This window comes from Lissotriton helveticus, chromosome 6 (assembly GCF_964261635.1).
Source record: "Lissotriton helveticus chromosome 6, aLisHel1.1, whole genome shotgun sequence".
NCBI classification, from domain to species: Eukaryota; Metazoa; Chordata; class Amphibia; order Caudata; family Salamandridae; genus Lissotriton; species Lissotriton helveticus.
The window spans coordinates 1376483389-1376505647 of record NC_136067.1 but is presented as its reverse complement, the minus strand read 5'-3'; the positions used below and the strand labels follow the sequence as shown (position 1 = coordinate 1376505647).

Here is a 22259-nt window from a genome sequence, read left to right as displayed (position 1 = left end):
TTTAACTCAATAACCTCAGGCCCTAATCAATTATCACGTACCTGCACTTTCCCATACCTGGGGTCAGTATTTTCCAATAATGGTTCTTGGGCAGCATACGCTGCCCACAGCAGAAGTAAATTCTTAAAAGCTATCAATTCAATTTTGAGCCTCCCACAACCAAAGCAAGCTGAGGTAGCATTACCTATAATCAAAATCTATAAAACACAGTGTATTCCCACCGCCACATACGGCGCAGAAGTTTGAGGCTTGTGGTGGAATACGGAGTGAGGAAAATAGATTTTGATATGAAGAATCCCCCCCCACACACGGCATCATACGAAACTGTTGCACACAGAACGATAACCTCATTAAGGCACCTTCGGGTTACAGATAACACAGAGCGAGAATCGGTCATAGGGAACACAAGAATAACCATACAGTACAATTAGGAGATAACGAAAATGGACATGAGAAGGTAGCCGAATGCCCCCGACAATTCAGTTCTAGCAGTCTCCATCGCCCTCCCCCTCCCCATCAGCAACCGATCCCTCGGGCGTGAACAATTCCTCACTAGTCCCCTCGGAACCACTCAAATTCAGACCGGCAGCACACATGACTCTCCAGGCCAGTAAGTCTTCTTGCAGTTTCTCATCCCTTCACGTGTATTGCATATGAGTCTCCTCCGCCAGCGCCCACTCCCGAACATCCCTTAGCCATGCAGCAAGCTCTGGAGCCCCCCGCCCCATCCAAGTAATGGCCACCCTGCGTCGTGCCAGGACCAACATAAGCTGCAGTAGTTTGTAGGAGAGGTTATTTTTCTTAGGCCTAGGAACCAGAGCCAGCAGACAATGGAGCGGCGTCAAGTCTATCTTAAGGCCTGTAGTGGCGGCTATACGTCCCACCACATCCGCCCAGAAGCTCCTCACTAAGGGGCATCCCCAGGCCAAGTGCAAGAACCCCGCCTTTACCGCCCGCATCTGGGACAGGTGTCCTCTCTGTCAGGTGAAATGCGCTGCAACGAAACCGGGGTCAAATAGGTACGATGCATAAAATTAAAGTGTATGAGCTTTAACCTTGCGTTGCATGATACTTTACGTGTGAGACTCCCTATACGCTTGCGCTGTCCCGCCTCCAGGGCCATAGCTAGATCTGTCTCCCAAGCGCTCCAAGCGGACTGGACCGATGGAACCGAGTCCTGATGCATGGCAGAATACAGTAATGAAATCGATCTACGACCCCTGCCAAGAATAATGTTCAGTGTATGGGAAGTCTGAGGCGTCTCGGGGAACTGGGGCCACGTCTCCCTCACCACCTCCTGGATGCCACGGTAGTGTAGGTATTGTCCCCCTCCCAGCCCAAAAGCCTCCGCAGCCGCCTCATACGAGACAAACGAGTCGCCTGGGTAGAGGTCCGCCAATGTCGCACAGCCTCCGGACCTCCAGTCCCTAAATGACATGTGCTCCTCCATTGCTACTATGGGCGCCAGGATCCAAACCAGTAACTCCCTATGAAAGGGGGCCCGTCTCATCACTCGTTCCACAAACCTCTGCCAGATTCCAGCCGCGTGGCGCACCACATATGGTAGGGTCGCGTCCGCTCCCCTGCCCTTCATCAATGCCACCCGTAGGGTACGTTCGGTGGCCCTCCCAGCCAAGAGTTGGATCTCCCACCCGTCCGCAGCCGCGAACCACCTCGCTGCCGGCAGCAGTTGCGCTGCGTAGTAATATAAATCGAACCTCGGAGCTTCCAGACCACCTTCCTCCCAGCTCCGAACCAAAGTGTGAAGCGCAACCCGGCTGCGACGTCCCGCCCAGAGCAGTGGCGTTAACAGCGTATTGAGCGTGCGGAATATTCGCGGGGAATAGGACAGAGCGAGTTCTGCAGGACGTAAAGCGTCCTGGGAAGCATCACCATCTTTGCGACAGCGAGCCGTCCCATAAGGGAAAGCAGCAAGGTATTCCAAAAGGTTACCGAACTCCGTAGAGAGAGAAGAATCCGATCAACGTTCCGAGTCAGCACCTGCGAATCCGACGGGGCCACCTGTATTTCAAGATACCAGAAAGCCTCCTGTTCCCAGCACAATCCAAGGTCCGGGAGGTCCGATACCGGTCCAACTCCATAGCCCGCCAGGGGAAAAATCAGGGATTTACCGCGATTGATCCTCAGACCCGAGGCTTCCCCGAAGCGGTCGAGGTGGCGCAACAATATGGGTAGCGACTCACCTGGCGCCCTCAAATAGAATAGGGCATCATCTGCGTACAGGGAGACCACATTACACGTGTCCCCCACCGAGATACCCCATTGCGCCATCTCCGCGCGGACCCTGACTGCCAAAGGCTCAATCGCCAGGGCAAAGAGGAGCGGCGAGAGGGGACAACCCTGCCGCGTCCCCCGACCCAAACGCCACTCCTCTGAGCGTCCCGCGCCCAGCCTCACTCTGGCACAGGGGGCCGCATACAGTAGGCGGACCCAACGACAAAAAGTAGGACCCACACCCACCACGCGGAGGACCTCCATGAGATATCCCCAATCCACAGTGTCGAACGCTTTGGCTTGAAAACTTCTTAAGGCCCAAATCTCCTCCTCAAAATTCATGTGTCATAAGGAATTAAACTTGTATTACATAGAAGATTATATTAGGTCACGTCCTGCCATATTTTGATTAAAATGTTGTCAAAACCCCGGCAGCAACTTTGACGAGGGATATATTTGTAGATTGTCTTAAATCCGACAAGGGAGGGAGCATACCGTGGCTTGCCGCAGTTAGAAAAAGTTTAAGCAGCGTAAATCTAGAACACATTTTCCTCAATCCAACTGATCAACAGGAAATAAACAAAAAGATTCTGATGGACGCATTATATGAATCATATAATAAAGCAAGATACGCCACAGAGCTCCCAAAATCAACTGTTGCCAGGTATATGTCGTTAGTGGACGCTAATAGCTCTAGAACCTATATGCCATCCAAGTATCTCCTGAAGAACATAGGTCGTTGGGAGATAAGTTTGTTTTTTCGCCTCAGGGCCGACACTTTAAAATACTCACTTTGTTTTCCTCTGGGTTTTAACATCAACCTTGAACAAATGCCTTGCCCTTGTGGTATTTGTAGTAACCAAACTATGTTCCACTTTTTATTCTTCTGCAACTTTTATCAAATATACCCTAAAAAATATTTGATCCCGTATTTTAAGGCAATTGCCAACATTGATTATAGAATAGCCTACTCAGAAATTCTCATGCTTGAGAGGGATGATTTTATTTTCCGAGTAGGTTCTTTTTTGAGAGAGGCAGTTCGCTCGCATACCTCATGAGCACTTTGTAACATACCTAAGGGTTTTCGAGCGTATAACACCATTTTGCCATTTGATCTTACGAACACCTCTCGGTATGAAACATTAAAGGATAGTGTCATCATTGGACTGGAATCAGCTTATAAAGTTTATATTTAATTTCATCCCATATCTCCCCATATTATGCTGCTAAAATCTACATCTGATTGCCCTTTATCATAACAATATGCTGCTATTTGCTAAGTGGTACATTTGATTGCACTTCATCGTAACAATATGCTGCTATTTGTTAGTCGCACATTTGACTGTACAACGTTGCCAAATGTTAGAGTTACATATTTTTTCATGTTTTATTGTTATACATGACACCGCTGTATTGCTGTGTTGCGCCCTTCTATATAATTGTAACTCTTTAATATTACCTGGAAGTCCCTTTTTTATCCATCGTTTTAATCCATCGTTTTTATATTGTGTTTTTAGTTATCTGTATTGCTGCTGGTATCCTTTTGACATGTGCTTTTATGGATATACATATACGAATAAAGATTATTTGAACTGAATATTAAGATCCCCACATAGAGATGCCCAAGAAGCTAATTCAGTATTTAGATAATCTAGTATCTGAGCTTCATCATGATTTGATCCATATACCGAACATATTGTGAACTTTTTATTAGCTACAACACATTCAACTATTACCCAGCGCCCATATTTATCCGACACACATTTCCCTACCATTAAATTGCTTCTTTTAGCCAAGATGGCCACCCCTTTGGTTGTAGTTCCTTGTGAGGTACAAGCCAGTAACTCATACCCTAGCTAGTAAGTACCTTATGTTTAACCCAAGGGATAGGAGTCTCCTGAAGACATATCACGTCAGGAGACATATTTTTAATTTCTTGCGCTACCCTTTGTCGTTTAGTCCTCTCATTAAGGCCCCGGACATTAAATGAACATATCGAAAACATGCTCAGCATTGACTTTCTTCAAAATTAAGAAAACACCTCCCTCTCTCCCAACATAACAAATCACTTCTTCTCATTTGCATAAACTCATTTATTGGCTTTTTTACCCCATTTCTTAGTCCCTGTGCCCCTGCAGCCACCTGCCCCCTAATGCCCCACCCTTCCCCACCCCCTTGTCTCTTCTGCCTTCAGAGACCCCCCATACCCACCCAACCATGGAGGCTGCAAGACCCATGAGTCTTGGATGATGGAGAACCCTGTCCCAGCGCTGACCGTCCCCCTCTTCCCCCACAATTCCCCCACTGATGTGCTAATAAGTCAGTATTCAACAGGTATTTAAAGAAAAAGAGATGAGAAGCGTAGTCCAAAACCTGTACTTATACTTATAAAGTTTTTCACATGCTATGAGTACATGCTAAGAGTACATAATTATAAAGACCTTCTATTGTAATTTCAAACTTAAGGTATAATATTCTGGAGATACTCTTTAGCCTTCGTTGCAGATGTGAAAAACCTAGTACTATCCTTATGTATAACCTTGAGTTTGGCAGGATTCAGTAGAAATACTTGGGCACCCTTGACCTGAAATGGGGAAATTAATTGCCTGAGCTGCCATCTCTTTTCCACTGCTTGGTGACAATAGTCAGGGCACACAAAAAATTCAAACCCATTCCACCTTCTCTTCCTATCTGGCCTAGCCAGATCATACAAAGCCTGCCTAGATAAAAAATTAGATAGAGCAATACGAATAGCTCTAGGTTGAGCAGGTTTACTGGCCTCCTGATTAGTCTTTTGCCGAAAGAGGAACCGATTGGCCCGTTGCACCTCATTGTCCCATGCCCAATGTGTCAACTCCGGGAAGCCCTCTGTAAGCAGCCCTACCACAAATTTCAGTGGATTGGACCCCTCAATGTATTCAGGGACTGCCAAAATTCTTAAGTTGTTTCGACAGAGTCTATTTTCCATGTCTTCGAGTTTCCAGGCGATGTCACTGCTTCGCTGTTAAGTTATCTGTTAATGCCTTCTGAGCGGTCATTTAATCCTCAAGAGTGGAGATCCTCTTCTCAGCTTCTGTTATCTGCTCAGCAAATTCAGAGCAGTACTTGACCACCCGTCGATGTGAGTTTTGTAGCTTTCGACACGCTCCCTGTGTTTTCTGTCTCTCAGGCCGGGTTTCCTCTCTATGTGACATTATTGTCTCATAAGTGACAGCCAAAAAGATTTCTTTTGTGCATCCCAGTGAGTTATGTTGATCTTTTTGCAGTCTCTCTGATGACACAGGCAGTTACTAGCTACGGACGCTGCCCCATCCTCCTCTCCGGGTATTGATGTTTTTTCTTTTCTGTATTTATCCAAGCCAGGCGTCCTAGTCCTATTCCCCGGTGTCTCATCTTGGTGTATACTGCTAGTCTCACTCCATTGCCCACTTGGCGAGCCAGAAGGACCATCCAGACAGCTGTACAGATTCATCACCAGATGAGTTAGAGTGATCAGAGAGTGAAACAAAATGTTCATCCAGGTCCATTTCAGGCAGATCATGGGATTTGCTGTGATCTACCTGTTTGCTCATCGGCTGCATATGGCTCTTTCAGCCATCTCTGGATTGCCACTGTCTATTCCTGCCACATTAGCACCGTGTTCTGTCCCCTCCAAAATAAGATTAGCAGTACTTTTCCCCCTTGACCCGTCGAGGACCTCTGGGGTATGGATAACGGGGTCGGCATCCCCCTGCCCTCCTTGACTCAGTTTGTTTACTGATGCTTGCCCATTACAGTCATAGGACTCTACATTCCCCTTGCTCACCTCGTCCTGGTGTGTACCTTCATCTGCGTCCTTCGTCACAATCCCCTCTGAGTTGCAGTTCTTGCCTTTCATGACAGTGAGAAAAATAGCAGGCGTAACTTTCTTTCATGGCCCCGTAGATCGGCTGTTCCTGGGTTGTGAGTTACTTCCTGGGTCTGCTGTAACCGGGAGGACTGAGCCTTGAAACGCCGGCAGGTCCCGGTAGTGGTGCCATAATTGTGTGTGGTTACCCTGGGGACACGTGACCAATTGGCACGTGGCACATGACGAGTTGGTTGCAGGTACGGAGGACACTGGCAACGACTCGACCAAGTGGTAATTCTAAGTGAAGTGAAGACTGGTCAGCCACTTAGCCCTGATGAAGTTGCACAAATTGGTAGCAACGAAACATGTTGGCAGTTTGGACGTAACAATGGTCTGAGTTGAACCATTTTTTAACTGAGGATGCTCATAGCACTGAATAAAGCTAAATCTAGCCAGTGAGTAGCATCTCATTTGTAATGTTGGGAATTGCATTTCATTTCCTTTCTCACGGAGACCAACAGTGCACTTGAGTGACATTAGGGCTTACAGTGCATATTCTACTTTTCTTTCACTGTTTCTTTCCTGCACTTTTGAAAAAATTCACGTTGGAACACACTTTTCTTTCATGGTGAGAAAGCAACCGAAGATAAGTGGGTGTGCTAGCGAGTACCAACTAGCAAGCCCCCCTTGGTGTTACTACCGTGGGGTGCTTTCTCGCCATTCTCACATTTGTTTCTAATCTTTTGTAATCAATTTCTTGTGGGAATTCTTTTGCTGCAGTGTAGTGACATTGTGTTACAAATTGGACATGTAGACACTTGAATTAGCGGCAGTAAACCGCATCGGTGGGGGAGCCGTTAGATAATATTATAGACGCCTCTAGTGTCTGTACGTTGAGGGTATCTGTTCATTGAGTCAGGTCCTGGTTGTTGATACCTGCTGTAACCGCTCCCTGCCATTGTTTCCCTTGGGCGCTTTCCGTCTGCTTCGACGAAGTTACAGCGGAGTCTCCACCGCGCTGCTTGACTCCTTGGGCACCTTTAGGAGGCATCTCTGCTCCCACAGACCCACGCCAGCTCCCTGAGACAGCACGCTGAGCTCCTGGTAACGTAACATAGCAGGTGTATTTGTAAAGCGCACGTTCACACCAGCAACAGGGCATCTTGGTGCTGAAATAACAGATGTATAGTGTTACCCAACTCAATGGTGCTCATTTTATCGACCTCAAATGGATGAAAGGCTGAGTGGACCCGCCGGGATTTGTGCCTGTGACCATGAGGTCGAACACAGGGCCATGCAGTGGATGCATTAGTCCACTGAGCCACCAGACCTTGTGATAGGGACCACACCATACGCAAAAACGGAATCCGGGGACCAAACAAAGCCGAGCACCAGTACGTTAATATACTCCAGAGAATCAGGAATCTTCATGCGATTTTCGCTATCCAAGATTACTCTCCATTAATCTGCATCCATAGTTCTTAAACCGCGTCAGGTCAGTGAAAGTTCAAGGGAATATGGGAGGCGGTCAGCTACAGGTGTTCAAGCGGCCACCATTTTGCCTCGATCTGCCGACGCAGATCATCCTCTGTGTGGAGTTGCATTCCCTTTCTCTGGATGTCAGCAGTGTTTCTCTGGGGCTATACCAGACCCTCTTGCGTGCTCTCTTCACCAATCTCTTCGAATACCCTCTTTGGAGAAGTTAGTCACACAGCTCATCTGATTCGGACATGAAGTCTTCTTTATTTGTTTCTAAAGACAGTGGTTCCTAGACAGTGAAAAATAAGCGTGGAACTAAATATAGACTAAATAGTTTCTATATTCTTTGTCCAGCCGGACAGAATTTAATATATAATATATGGATTAGTAGTCAATATCCATACAGAATCAAGTGGGACACAACCTGTGTCCTACTACCACATTAGAACAATTTGACATACAGAAGTCTTCTTTATTTGAGCAGTTCAGACCTATACGCAGGAACTGCCCGAAGGGCAAGTTATCTCTTAAGCCTCGTGGATGGTGGCTGTTGTAGCAGAGTAATGAGTTCTGTTCTGCTGGCTTCCGATATAACGTGGTGTACAGTTGGTTGTTCTCGTTTCTAATGGTGATATCAAGAAAATCAATTTCCTTTGAGTCAAAATGTTTAGTAAACTGTATGTCCTTATGCCTGAGATTCAGCCAAGCACGAAAGAGGCCCAACTGCAAAGGATCCCCAGTCCATATCATTAAAAAATCATCTATGTACCTCCTTCACATGGTGACAGTTGTAGGGATTGGTGGTGCTAAACACATAAGATTTTTCAAAATGATCCATCAAGATAATTGCGGGACAAAGGCCGGCCCCATTGCTACGCCTTTGATTTGAAGATAATAATTGCCCAAAAAAAGAAAACGCTTTTCATCATGGCGATCCGTAGTAATTTAATGATAAACTCTGTTGGTACCATGATGGGTGCTGTCCTGTTGTCGAGAGCTATCACCCTCACATCAAGTGCTGATTCCTGAGGTATACTTGTGTAAAGTGGTAAGATGTCGAAGATCACTAGAAGTTGCGCAGTCGGGTCAAAGGGTTGTTGGTCCACCACATTGATGGTCTCCATGGTGTCCCTCAAGTATGCATTTGTGGTCTCTGCTATTGGCTTCAGGAAGAAGTCTATGTACCTACATAGGGGTTCAAGTAGGGATCCACAACCCCTGCGATTGGCCATCCGGGAGGGTTCCGCATGTCTTTGTGGATTTTCGGCGGCGTGTAAATGATAGGGAGGCGTGGCTGCTTCTGGTTCAGATATAGAAATTCCAAATTAGATAAGAAACCTTGTTCTAGCCCTTCCTTCATGATTGCCAAGATTTCATTAGCCAATTCTTTCATTGGGTCTGCCCGTAATTTCATATAACTGACTCCATCTTGTAGTTGATTTAGAATCAAACGTATGAATCCTGTAAACACAAGATACATTCCAACCTTGCACACCTTTCTATTTCATATGTAAATTAATCCATATATTCAGATAAGTTCATGATTTCATTGTATATTTATTGGTAACAAGGATTTTTCAATTTCTTCCAAACTTTCATATGAATATGGATGTTTTTGAACGAATAGGAAATATGAAAATAATAGAAGTACCTGTTTTTGTTTTGAACGAGATATTACATTGTTAATGACATATGACACTGTTTCTAGATATGAAGAAGTCCCCTGATGAAGGGCTATATGCTTGAAATGCATTGGGCAAACTAAGAATAATTGAATATGAAAGTTTGGAAGAAATTGAAAAATCCTTGTTACCAATAAATATACAATGAAATCATGAACTTATCTGAATATATGGATTAATTTACGTATGAAATAGAAAGGAGTGCAACGTTGGAATGTATCTTGTGTTTACAGGATTCATACGTTTGATACAATATTTTTTCCAATCCAGGAGCTCAGTAGGATTGCCATCCTATGCACCACCGAACTTTGTAAAATATTCATTTGAATTAATTAAACTCAACATACACCTAGAGTGCAAAACCAAACCCCAATTGATTTGTAGTTGATTTAGGATCTCAGTTTTATATTGGGTCACATCTTGAACTACAATGGCTCCGCCTTCGTCAGCGGGTTTGATTACAATTTTCTTGTTCTGCTTAAGTGACAGGAGAGCTTCGCGTTCCATCCTGGTAACATTGTGATTGGGGTATATTTTGTCTTTGAGGACTTTAGAGACATCCCTCAGAATCACGCTTTCATATGCAAGGATCCTACTGGTTATGGCATGTGACGGTGGGACAAAGGTGAATGGTATCCTCAATCCTGTCTGGGAAGCTACATGAAATCCAGGGGATTGCCTAGGGAAATATCGTAGGCGGATCTTCCTTAAGAAACGATGAAGCTCTGGCCTTTAATTCGCATAGGGCCTACAAAGGGGGCATTTTAATAAATGATCGGCCGCTAGAGCAAGTTAAGGAGTTTACATATCTGGGGGTTAATATTCAGGACGATTTGAAATGGAACCACCAGATTGATCTGGCATCTCTTTAGCACAGGCGATTGTCTGGGGTTTTGCATACGGAACATAATTCCTCTCACTTAAATCCAATCAGCCCGGTACTTGAGATCTATAACTTGAAAGTTATTAGCTCAGCTCTTTATGGTTCAGAGCTTTGGGGGTGCGAGAACCTTTATTCGCTGACATTAGCGGAAAACAGATTTTTGAGAAAAATTACCAGGCTACTACAGAGCACTCCATCTTGTCCGCTACTGTATGACCATGGGAGGAAACCTATTGCAGATATAGCCAAACTGTGACCTCTCTTGTATTGACAGAGGCTATGGACTACTCACGAACTTGAAGCGTATGCGCAAGGGTTTCTTTCAGCAATTAGGGCAGATACCTCTCACCAAATAAAATTGCTATTGGCGGTGAGAGACAGTCTTGCAAGTATTGGTATGATGTCATTGTGGAAGGACCCAATAAAGGCCAATTTTCCCACAAAAAAGATCTTGAAGGAGAAATATTGGGAATGGGTTCAGCTGAATACACTCAGAAACAGTGAGTCGTCCTCTTTAACTGGCCGTTTCCTGGAAAGTAAACTAACACCAAGCAAATTGGGACCAAATTACAAAGCCGCTCGACCGGAAATTTTATTTCCAGCTTAGAGCGGGCACACTGCCACTAAATCTGTTGATGAAACTTGTCCGGTATGCCAGCTTAGTAATGAGTCATTGGCCCATTTATTGTTTGTCTGCATGGGCTACGATGCACCACGCCGGGCTTGGTTGACACCGATTTGCAAGCTCATAGGTACAAGAAAGGCCTGTGAAGCTGGACGAATCCTACACGACACGACACATCACCAACAATTGCCATAGCGATGGCAAAATTCTTGGGGTGGTCGTGGGCCATAAGATTGAACTCCCTACGCCTTGTCAAGGCTAACTAAGGTAGTGATCGACTGTATATAACCCAACTACCACAGAAGAAGCCAATGTAACTTGTGAGCCTGCCAACTTTAAATATGTTTTGTAATTTGTAAAATATGAATTTCTTCCTATTTTTAAACCAAGTTTTAATAATGAATTTTAATGTATTTTTTAAAGATTAATAGATTTCTCTTTTATATGGTGATGTGGTTTGACCGCTCTGGCTTTATTCTACACTGTTGCTGATGTTTTTATTGTTATCACTTATGTTTTATTTGTCTTTTGTATGTGCTTTTATGACATAATCTGTCGAATAAAGCCTGTTTGGATTGGATTGGATTGGTTTTTAGAAGGAACTTCGTGTTTTGAGCACTTAGTTTGAACTGGTTGCAGGCGAGCCATTGAACAGTCCGCTTTGGGTCCTCATTCAAAGAGTAGATCTCCTCAAGAGATGAGATTTTGATGTAGATCTGGGTATGATCGACATACATGTGAAAGGAGATGTTGGCGGTACGTAGTAATTCAGCTAACGGTTCAAGGTACAGATTGAAGAGGGTTAGGGAAAGAGTTGATCCTTGTGGGACTCATATCGTTACCGGGAAAGGAGCATATAGATTACTGTTGACTAAGAATCTCTGGGAGCGGTTCCAGAGGAAGGATCTACACCATTTGAGAACGGCTCCCCTTACTCCCCTACTGAATTCGAGAAGTTCAAGTAGTTTCTTGTGCTTGACTGTGTTGAGTGCCGAGGATAAATCCAATAGAATTAGGAGACATTTTTTGCCTTGGTCAAGGGCTTGAAGAGCATCATCCACTATAAGGATGATAGTAGTTTCCGTGCTGTGCCCAGGCCTGAACCCATATTGGAATTCGTCTAGCAGATTGAAGTTGGTGAGATGTTGGCTCAGTTGAAGTTACACACATGTCTCCAGAACTTTTGCTAGAAGTGGGATATTAGATATTAGATATTGGTATGAAATTGTCTGGAGTAGCAGGATTCAAGGTGGTTTTTCTAAGATGGGGATGACTTAACTAGCTTTTAGAGAGTCGGGTATGGGCCTATTGTAGTCCAAATGGGAATGATCAATTGGGAGGTCACCGCTACGCAGCTGGAGGGGAGTGGGTCATTGAAGTGGTTATTTAGATTTAAGGAGGATAGATTTTTTGAGATGGAATGGTCGTCATATAACTTGAAGTTGGACCAGTGAGCTTGGTTCTTGGGTGTTGTCTGGGGGGAAGGGGAGGAGAGATGGGACCCGGCAGAAAGAGGTCAGATGTTGATGACAGAATTAAGTTAGTTTCCTAGGGAGGTAATCTTGGCTGTAAAGAAGGAGAACTCCTCACTAGTTATTAGGGATTTTGAGGTTTCTTTAGAAGTTTTAGCCAGTTTGTTAGATTTGTGTTTGACCATTTCAAAGAGCTTGCGAGGTATGTTGTTAGCGTTTTCCAGTTCCGATCTATAGAACTCTTTTTTTTAGATTTGAGGATGTACCTGTAGTAAGCATTTCTGGTCTGTCAGAGAAATTTTAGTTTGAAGGCTGGGGGGTGCTGTCTCCAGGTTCTTTCTGATAGCCGGAGGGTTCTTCATTCATTCGGGGCAAGATCATCAATTATGTCAGACATAGTCAAGTTGTAGTGTTCTGTAAGGTCGATGACCTTTGAGAGATTTGGGGTGGGGGGTGTCATTCTCTCAACGTGCAGCCGGCTTCTCGAGATCTAGCCCTTTTGTGTCCCTGAGCCAGAGTTTTGGTTTCACAGCTTGCGCTAGCCTTGTCTTTTGGGAGGCAGGCAATAGGAAGGTATTAGCGAAGTGGTCAGACTAGTCGCATGGATCCTTTGAGTTAAGCCTGACTGCCATTGCCTTAGCAATGATCCAATCCAGCGTGGCGCCTTTCGTGTGAGTTGGAAATGTGCGGCTTATGTAAGTGATTGGTCAGCAAGGAAGTCTTTCAGGGCGTTAACCTGAGGGTCATTCCAGTGCAGATTAAAGTCTCCAAGGAAAATGTCATTGGAGTGAGAGGGAAACCTTAGCTGTAATGATTTCCATGAGGTGGTCGAAGAAGGTGTTGTTCTTGCTTGGGGGTTGGTAGTAGATGTGCAATTTGCACAAATGGGTAGCGTTGTTCCATATCGGAGAGTGAGATATATTTTCAGGAGTCGGTGGGGTCAGCGTGAAGTTCAGTGACAAGGAGGTCTGAGCGGTAAATGCATGCAATGCCTCCCCCTTTTTTTATTTTCCTTTCAAGCCTTACTATGCTATAATTTGAAGGGACCAATAGTTCTAGGTAAGGTGACGATGATTCATTGAGCCATGATTCAGTAAGGATTGCTACGTCAGATTTTTGGCTCAGGATGAGAGTGGCTATGTCGGAGGCGTTCTTTGCTGCTGATCAGATACAGTTTTTTGTTTTAATACTTTTGACGTTTCCTGCCCCAAATCATAATTATGTGTCAGGAGGTTTTCCTAGCTATTAAGAAGTGTTACATGCTCAGGAGTACTCATTAGTGTTCTCAAAGAAAAGTGTGTGGTATAGAAAGTGTTTTTTGTGGCACACTGGACAGTGAAGAGCAATCACAACAGAAGCCTGTAGGTCTTCAGTTGTTATATTGTGTCCAGCAGGTAAGGTGGTCATGCCGTATTGTAGCATTATGAATTGCTACACAGTGCTGTATGGTAGTTTTAAGCACGCTTCCTGAGTTATAGGCTTAAATCCCAGGTGAGGGCCTATTCAGGGGAGAGGGCCTTTCTCAACTGGCATAATCTGTGATAACAGAGTTGTAATGCTGTTTGAATATTACACCCACGAGTATAGACTTTTGTAAAAAGTAAACCAGTAGAACCAGAAAGAGCACCGTTGAAACTTTGGAGCAGACGGTTTGTACCAGCCATTATTGGGCAAGAGCCAATGTATTGTCTTCTGCATCTCTCAACATTCTAGAGTTCTGATAGTAAACGAAAAAATGGTGAAGTCCATTTTGTCTTGCCCCACTATTGGTCGTCTCATAAGTTCTTACCATTTGACTCTCAGTCATGCGAGTTGTGTTAAATCAATTTTGGAAACGAACTAAAGTAAGACATTAAATCTCTTAAATCAATGTGAATTTTAGTCCATTTTCAATAGAGTACTAACCTTTATGACTTGCATTAATCTCGCAGGCAAGGTCTTCATCACATATTCTGTGGATGCAGCGCTTGAAGTGATAAAGCTATATCAAATTCTCTGCACCAATGGATTTCAAGCTGCAGTAAGTACGTCTTTGCAAAATGTTGTACTAATTATAGTGGCAAGATTTAGAGTGCATAGTTTGCAACATATTGTTATGTCTTCATTCAAAGATTGTTTATGGGAAAAATCGCACAGAAATATCAGGAGAACCCCAGCGGATTGCCCAACCTAGCTAAGAATTCAGATCTTTGCACTAATCCAGGTTTTGATCGGTGTTACCTCAAAACGTTGAAAATAACACTTCTAAAAAAACATTTCTCAATTTTTAGTTCTTAAAATAAATACCTCAAAAACGGAACACTTTGAGATACTCTGCTGACAGCATGATTTGCTACCCTGAGCTCGACTGCAGCACCAAGGTACAGCCCATTAACATCACTTGGGCAAGAGAGAACAAAAGTGATGGTGTCCTGAACTACATGACTCACAAGATCCTCGTGTCAAAGGAGGCTTTGGTGACCTGGTTTACTGAAATAAGACAGAGAAATAAAAGTCCATAATCACATCAACATGCTTTACTTTGCAGGTCATTGAGCACTACCTTGATGCAAAGACTTATTTTTTGTAAACGAGCATCCTATTTTTGAAGAATTGAAATTTGGATGGTTGTGTGACATCCATTACTTACTTCCTAAGAGTTAAGGATCGTGGGAGAAAGAATCTCGGTGTGAAAACATTTCCAGGTTGAGGATTATTTGGGAGCCATCAGCATAATTGTAGTAAAAGAGGTTTTAGAATTGTATAATTTTCAAGAGAGGGCTGAGGTAAGCATTCTACATACAAGGAGCAACTGTGAATCATTAGACAACTCCTGCTGCAGTGTGGAAAGGTGTGGTCAGTAAGTGAAGGAAGGGAGATCATTTGGAATCTTATTGTAACATATAAGAAGATATAGGATTTTAGCACAGTTTGAATTGATTCAGTGTCCACTGATTCCGGTGTCGTGCAGGCAGTGTGTCTGTCAAAAGTAGAGGAGGAAAGAATCCTGGAGTCAAACTTGTGGCGTGCTTTCACCCTGGTGTGGCACCTGCCAGAAAGGCAACAGTGGCACATAAATTACCTGTGGCCCCGGTAAGTCCCTGTAAACACTAAACAAACAGTATTTGATTGAGATCACTCATAGGAGCTGCCAGTTGGAATGATGAAGCGAGACAAAGTGCCCCACATGATAAAATAAACAGTATTCGGTATGTCATTGTTAACACTAAAGAGCACATATGAGTAGTAAAAAATATTCAATAATGGGGGCATGGGGTTCCGAAAGACTGATCAGAAGCAGCTCGCTGAACACATTTAGAAGAGTTAAGGCCTCTTGGGCGAATTGTCTCAGAGCTCTAACAAACTGCAGAAACAAGTACTAGACCTCGCTGAACAGGTAAGATTTTGTAAATCCAGGTTGAAAGATTCGGAAGGGTGCTATGGGTGAAATGATGCTCAAGTGATTAACTTCTCCCAAAACATTGAAGAATAACCGATCCTTGCCTTCATTGAACCGTTACTTCCTCGAACTATTGCACCGCACAGTTTCTTTAATTTATACGCAGTGTAAAGGGTGCCAATGTGTCTGCTGCTCTCTGGTATCACCTCCAAGGCAAGTAGTGATCCGACTCATTATTTACAGAGACCGGGACTTTTACTTGTTTGACAGTAACAAGGTGAGGGGAAATGGAGTATTATGTGGTGTTGGCGTTTGTCCTCACCATGTAATATTATCATGATACCCCAAAGAAGGTCCTTGGAATCACACTAATAAATCCTTATCTCAGTCCCAATAGTGTGACAAAGAGCAGTCAGGCTTTACTAGAGGAACATGTGTTAAGCATTTCAGAGCACCAGCTTGGGCGATAAGTAATTTAGATCCAACATCAATTTATAAAAATAAAGTGTATTTGTATCTTCATTTAGACGCCAAAACAAATGGAATTGCATACATAAAACTTGAGTTATAGAATTTAGAAGTAATAGAAACTCAGTGCAAAATAATACAGTGAAAATGTAACATTGTGGTCAATGGGACAAACCACTAGTGACAATCGGTCACTTGTAGGTCGAGTTGCATTGTACCCTTGCCGGGTAATGGTGATGTGTATCCCAGGACCAAGCCACAGCAGTCAGTTCAATTTTACCTGGTCCATGGAGCCTGGTTGCAGAGTTGTCCTGGCTGTGTCCTTGATGCTGAGCATTTGCCATGGGAAAGCTGCTTTTACCACTGAGATGGTGCTGTAGTGGAAAAAAATGCAAAAAAGACAACAAGGGTATGGTTGCTGATGCCGGTCAAAGGTCCAATGGAATTTTTTTCTTGATGTAAGGTCCAGTAAACAGGTCAGTTGCAAGAATAGCAACCAACAAGCCTTGGCAGCGGCAAGCAGTACTGAAAGTAACTTTCGCGTCCAATGGCCCAGGGGAACACGGTAGGTGCCTGTAACTTCGTGGAAGGCAGGACTACAGTTCCCACAATGCACTAGACCATGGGTACTCACAAACTTTCTCTCGGGGCCAAATTTACAGTGTGGTTTGTGTCAGAGGGCTGCACCATTGGGGGCGGGGTCAGTGGGGGAGGGGACGGGACTAGGGCAACAAAAAATAAACTGACCATAAGGTTGATCACTGGTCCTGCAGCGGACGCCTTCATCCACCGAGCCACCAGACCCGGCATACACTCATCTCTCTCTCCCTCTCCCTCTCCCTCTCCCTGTCTCCCTCTCCCTGTCTCCCTTTCCCTCCCTCACTCTGTCTCCCTTTCCCTCCCTCACTCTGTCTCCCTTTCCATCCCTCCCTCTGTCTCCCTTTCCCTCTCTCACTCTGTCTCCCTTTCCATCCCTCCCTCTGTCTCCCTTTCCCTCTCTCACTCTGTCTCCCTCACTCTGTCTCCCCTTCCCTCCCTCACTCTCCCTATGTCTCCCTCTCCCTCCCCCACTCTCCCTATGTCTCCCTCTCCCTCCCTCACTCTCCCTATGTCTCCCTCTCCCTCCCTCACTCTATCTCCCTTTCCCTCCCTCCCTCTTCCACCCTCTCCCTCCCTCACTCTCCATCTGTCTCCCTCTCCCCCCCACTCCCCCTCTCTGTCTCCCTTTCCCTCCCTCCCTCTCCCTCCCTCTCCCTCCCTCACTCTCCATCTGTCTCCCTTTCCCTTTCCCTCCCTCACTCTCCATCTGTCTCCCTTTCCCTCCTTCACTCTCCCTCTGTCTCCCTTTCCCTCCCTCACTCTCCCTCCCTTTCCCTTCCTCACTCTCCCTCTCCGTCCCTCCCTCACTCTCCCTCCCTATCCCTCATTCTCTCTCCCTCTACCTTTCCCTCCCTTACTCTCCCCCCTCTCCCTCTCCCTTTCCCTCCCTCCCTTTCCCCCCTCCCTCTCCACCCTCTCCCTCTCCCTCCCTTTCCCTCTCCCACCCTCCCTCTTCCTCTCTCTCCCTCCATTTCCCTCCCTCCCTCTCCCTCTCCCTCCCTCCCTCTCCTTCTGTCTCCCTTTCCTTCCCTCACTCTCCCTAACACCCTTTCCCTCTCTCTCTCCCTCCCTCTCCCTTTCCCTCCCTCTCTCTCCCTTTCCCTCCCTCACTCTCCCTCTGTCTCTTTCCCTCCCTCACTCTCCCTCCCTTTCCCCCCTACCCCTCCCTCCCTCTCCCTCCCTTTCCCTCCCTCCTCCCTCCCTTTCCCTCCCTCCCTCTCCTTCTGTCTCCCTCTCCCTCCCTTTCCCTTTCCCTCCCTCTATCTCCCTCTCCCTCTGTCTCCCTCCCATTCCCTCCCTCCCCTCTCCCTCCCCCTCCCTTTCCCTCCCTCCCCCTCTGTCTCCCTCTGCCTCCCTTTCCCTCCCTCACTCTCCCTCTGTCTCCCTTTCCCTCCCTCACTCTCCCTCAGTCTCCCTTTCCCTCCCTCCCTCCCTATCCCTCTGTTTCCCTTTACCTCCCTCCCCTCTCCCTCTCTTTCTCTCCCTCCCCCTCTCCCTCCCTTTCCCTCCCTCACTCTCCCTCCCTCTGTCTCCATTTCCCTCCCTCACCCTGTCTCCCTTTCCCTCCCTCACTCTGTCTCTGTCTCCCCTTCTCTCCCTCACTCTGCCTTCCTTTCCCTCTCTCTCCCTCTCCCTCTCTTTCCCTCCCTTTCCCTCCCTCCCTCTGTCTCCCTTTCCCTCCCTCACTCTGTCTCTGTCTCCCCTTCCCTCCCTCACTCTCCCTCTGTCTCCCTTTCCCTCCCTCACTCTGCCTTCCTTTCCCTCTCTCTCCCTCGCCCTCTCTTTCCCTCCCTTTCCCTCCCTCCCTCTGTCTCCCTTTTCCTCCCTCCCCCTCTCTCTCCCTCCCTTTCCCTCCCTCTCCCTCTGTCTCCCTCCCTTTCCCTCCCTCCCTCTCCGTCATATCACCCTGCCATTGTGTGCCCGGGCTGAGACAGCTTCCGGGCATACACACACACAGAGCTGCACCGAGCACTTCACAGGTCTTTAAAAGACCATTCGCATGTTAATGAGGCTGTGTTGTATTTCACCTTTTAGCGCCGCAGCTCCACTCTGACTATGGCTGGCCCCCACAAAGCAGCAGAGTCTCTGAGTCACACTTGTAGATATCTGCAAGGTCCGCGGACCGCCAGGGACGACTTTCCAGGCCACTGGCGGCCGCGGGCCGTACTATGAGTACCCCTGCACTAGACCATCTGGAATTGGGCGATCCCACGGAGGACCCATTGACTAGCGATTCTCCTGATCCAGATCATTGTTTTACCTGCAGTTTGCCGGGGACTAGTGCCACTGGTCCAGGGAAGTCTGAGGATGCCCCAGGCTTCCAGAGGGGTCCCTTTAGTGGGAGGGGGGGTACCGAGTGATAGCATAGGACAAGATTCAATCAGGCATTTCTGACAACATTGCCACAGGTGCTTGGTATCCCTCCTCTACTTTGGCCAAGTCATGTTGTCGATGGTGCCGGGCTCTTCTTCTGTCCTCTTTGATGTAAGTTTTTCTGAACTGGTCCTGGTGTCAGGGGGGTCCTTTAAATCCAAGATTTAGGGGACTTGGGGGTTTGGGAGCTAGTAGCCAATGTGCAGCTAGTCCCTAGCTAGTCCTTCACTGAGGTGACCACATTTGGGGTGTGGGTCTCCTTTTTTACCCAGAACCCTCTACTCTGCCACTCATAGAGGTGGCAGGAATAACATTTTAGTGTGCTCACCCTGGAAGTGCGGCTAGCCTTCCAAGAGTGTACACTTCTTTGCATAACTAATTTCCAGCCTGCCCGGTTGCAAATGGGCCTGGAGCAGGAGGAGGGCTGTTTCCTCCAGTGGGAGTCGCCCTAATGCATATCCGAGGCGGGCAGGCTTTAAAGCTCACAGCCTTGAAGTGCCACTTCACTAACCTGCTTGGGAGGAGGGACGTGTGACCTTCTTCCTGTCTAATCATTTGTTCCTAACTCCTGGGAGTGATCACACTGCCTCGTAAGAGGTCAGAATCTTGCCTTGGTGGCAGCAGGTGTGGGAAACTCTGGCTTGCCAGCCAGAGCACGGAGAAGCTGGGGCAACAAGGTGGGCAACCTCTAAGGTACAAAGGTTGTGCCATGTCACCCAAGGCACGACATTTGTGTCAGGAGTGAGTAGTCGCGTTGTTTAATACCAAACATGACATATTTTGGCGGTACCATAATAGAGCTGCCATCCTCGAGATTGTGCGGATGGCAGCCCATGTTATCCTAGGGACCACTAACACTTATAGTTTCCAATGGGGAACCCCACTGTAAGGACTTATAGGCTTGTATTTATATGTCTTCACCAATAATATAGTGCACCCTGCCTCCTGGGCTGAGGAGGCCTTCCTTCGGGGTACCTTACATTTTAAAAAAGATAGTGTATTAACAGTGCCACACATGGTGAGGACACAGTCGAGTTTGAGCAGTTTGCATTGCTCTGCAGTCTGCAATGGCAGGCATGCTGTCAGTAGTTTACTTGGCTGACCACGGGTGGCACAAACCTATGCTGCAGCCCTAGGGACTTATAAGGGGGCAGAGTTGCATATAACAGTTTTACTAGTTGGTAGGCTTCAGTTCACTCTCAGAGTTGAAAACAAGCATCTAGTAGTCCAAAAGGGGGCAAAAAGTGGGGGGAATCTGCAAAGAGCCTTGTTTTCTAACACAAGGTCATCATTTTAAGGACTGTACTATGGCAATGCATCATCCATGCTGTTCCTTCTAGTAATAAAAGGCAAGCTGTGGTTAATGGAGATGCTATATATGGTCCTGTTACCAACAAAGCTGAAGATAATAACGGGTGATAAGTCATACAGCTTGAAGGATCTTAATGAGGGCTTGGACTTAGTGGAAAAGTGTATAACTGAATAGGGGTGGTCAATATCCTGCCTGTGAGCCAAAATCTAGCAACTTTATCGGAAGTCACATCTTTAAGTTTTCAAACTCTGTTATTCAAAGTGGTCTGATACTTGGGCACTACACTTCCTATAACATAAAATGGCTCTTCCATATGCTTTAGGGGACACACATTTCATTGACTTGCCCTGTTGTGATAGCGATTAATTTACAAAAAGCATTTGGCACAATCAGTTTTAAGTAAACTGTTGCATTTTTTAGATGATTGGTCCTGAGCAAAAATGTGATGAAATGGATCACTCTGCTAAGAACTCTACCTACAGTTATGGTTTTGCATTGCCCTAGTGATATTGAGTCTTCACAATATTGAGAGTGGGCCTCGACATGTATGCCCTTCTCCTCTTTGATCTTTGTCTTGGCTATGAAACCCCTTGTTAATGTCCTGAGACTTGGGGACTGGGGCAGAGGCATACCTATTGCAAGCACTGTGCATACCATATTGTAATCTGCAGAAAATGTATTACTGAATTTGAGAAATATTGATCTTGGACAGAACCTATCAATTAAGGTGATGGAGCAATTTGGAAATGTTCTGGTCCTCATGTGAACTGGTCTATGTCCTGTGTATTCCTGATCTCAGTAACTTTATGGCAATATCATGTGGTTGCACAATTAGATAGGAAAAGGATACATTCCAATACTTTGGTGTCCATATTTTTCATGCTAAGTCAGCTATCCTAGACAAACATATTAGAAAGGCTCAGGTAGGCTTGAGAGCCTGTTTTGCCTTTTAAAGCTCTCTCCATCTAATAAAGATATCCAGAATATCATTGAAAAAATGCTGTTACTACTGCAACTTTCATATTATTTCTCTAATTTGCTTGTGCAGTTGTCCAAGACATTGTTGAAACAATTATCTTCTATTCTCTTTTTGCTGATGTGGAGCTCTAACATAAACATGTTTGCTCTGCGCATACCCTGGCATCAGACCTCTGAAGGCAGCTTGAAAGTCCCAGACTATAATCTTTACTATATAGCTGCACATCTGCAGTGGGTGTCACATTGGCTTTCCGGTGTTCCTGCCCCCGCCCACTGCAAATCTTCCCTTCTTCTGGAATTGGACTACATTTTGTCTGTCTTTAGTAGAATCAAACTTATTGGTCTGTTTCTGAAATCAAAGTGTTCAGCATCAAAGGCATCCCAACTACTGGTTGTATCTAAATATTGTGGGGACAGGCACCTATGTAAGATTCCCACAGAAACAGCACATCAGAGTGCTCAGGATGTTTTAGGAACTAATTCAAGGTGTTGAGCTACAGGCTGACCAGCTCGCATAAGGAGAAATCATTTGGGTGACCAAATCATTATTGTGAGATGAGCACTCAAAATCACCCACACATGCAGTACTGAACGTGTTGCTTGACCTGGAAGGAGTACTATGACATTGTTATATCGTGTTCTAATTGACATACCTAGATGCCCACTAACTGCCCTGCGAGAGAAATGGTCTTTTGACATTAACTGAGAACTGAGTGAAGGACAGTGGCAAGTGATATCCTAAAATATTCAGAAACATATGTTTTACATTACTGCAATTTAAAGTTCTGCATACAATGCATCTCACAAGGGGGGGCATGGCTAAGTCAGCATTTGTCTGAGGTTCCGTGCTTAAGCCTGGCCATTGCCATCCATTCTTATGGGTGAGGCAGTGCAGAGCACCGAGCCAGTTGCAGACTGATACCAACACTCCAGCAGTCACATTA

At 45.7% G+C, this 22259-nt stretch overlaps 1 protein-coding gene across 4 annotated transcripts in view; it reads left to right on the top strand.

The window, feature by feature from the left end:
• Positions 1-22259, top strand: part of LOC144763498 (E3 ubiquitin ligase TRAF3IP2-like) — a 336420-nt gene that overhangs the window by 186026 nt on the left and 128135 nt on the right. For all 4 annotated transcript variants that reach the window (XM_078649139.1, XM_078649142.1, XM_078649140.1 and 1 more), the window contains one exon: positions 14137-14225. In XM_078649139.1, coding sequence (XP_078505265.1) covers positions 14137-14225 — 89 coding nt within the window. The remainder of the gene's footprint in view (positions 1-14136; positions 14226-22259) is intronic.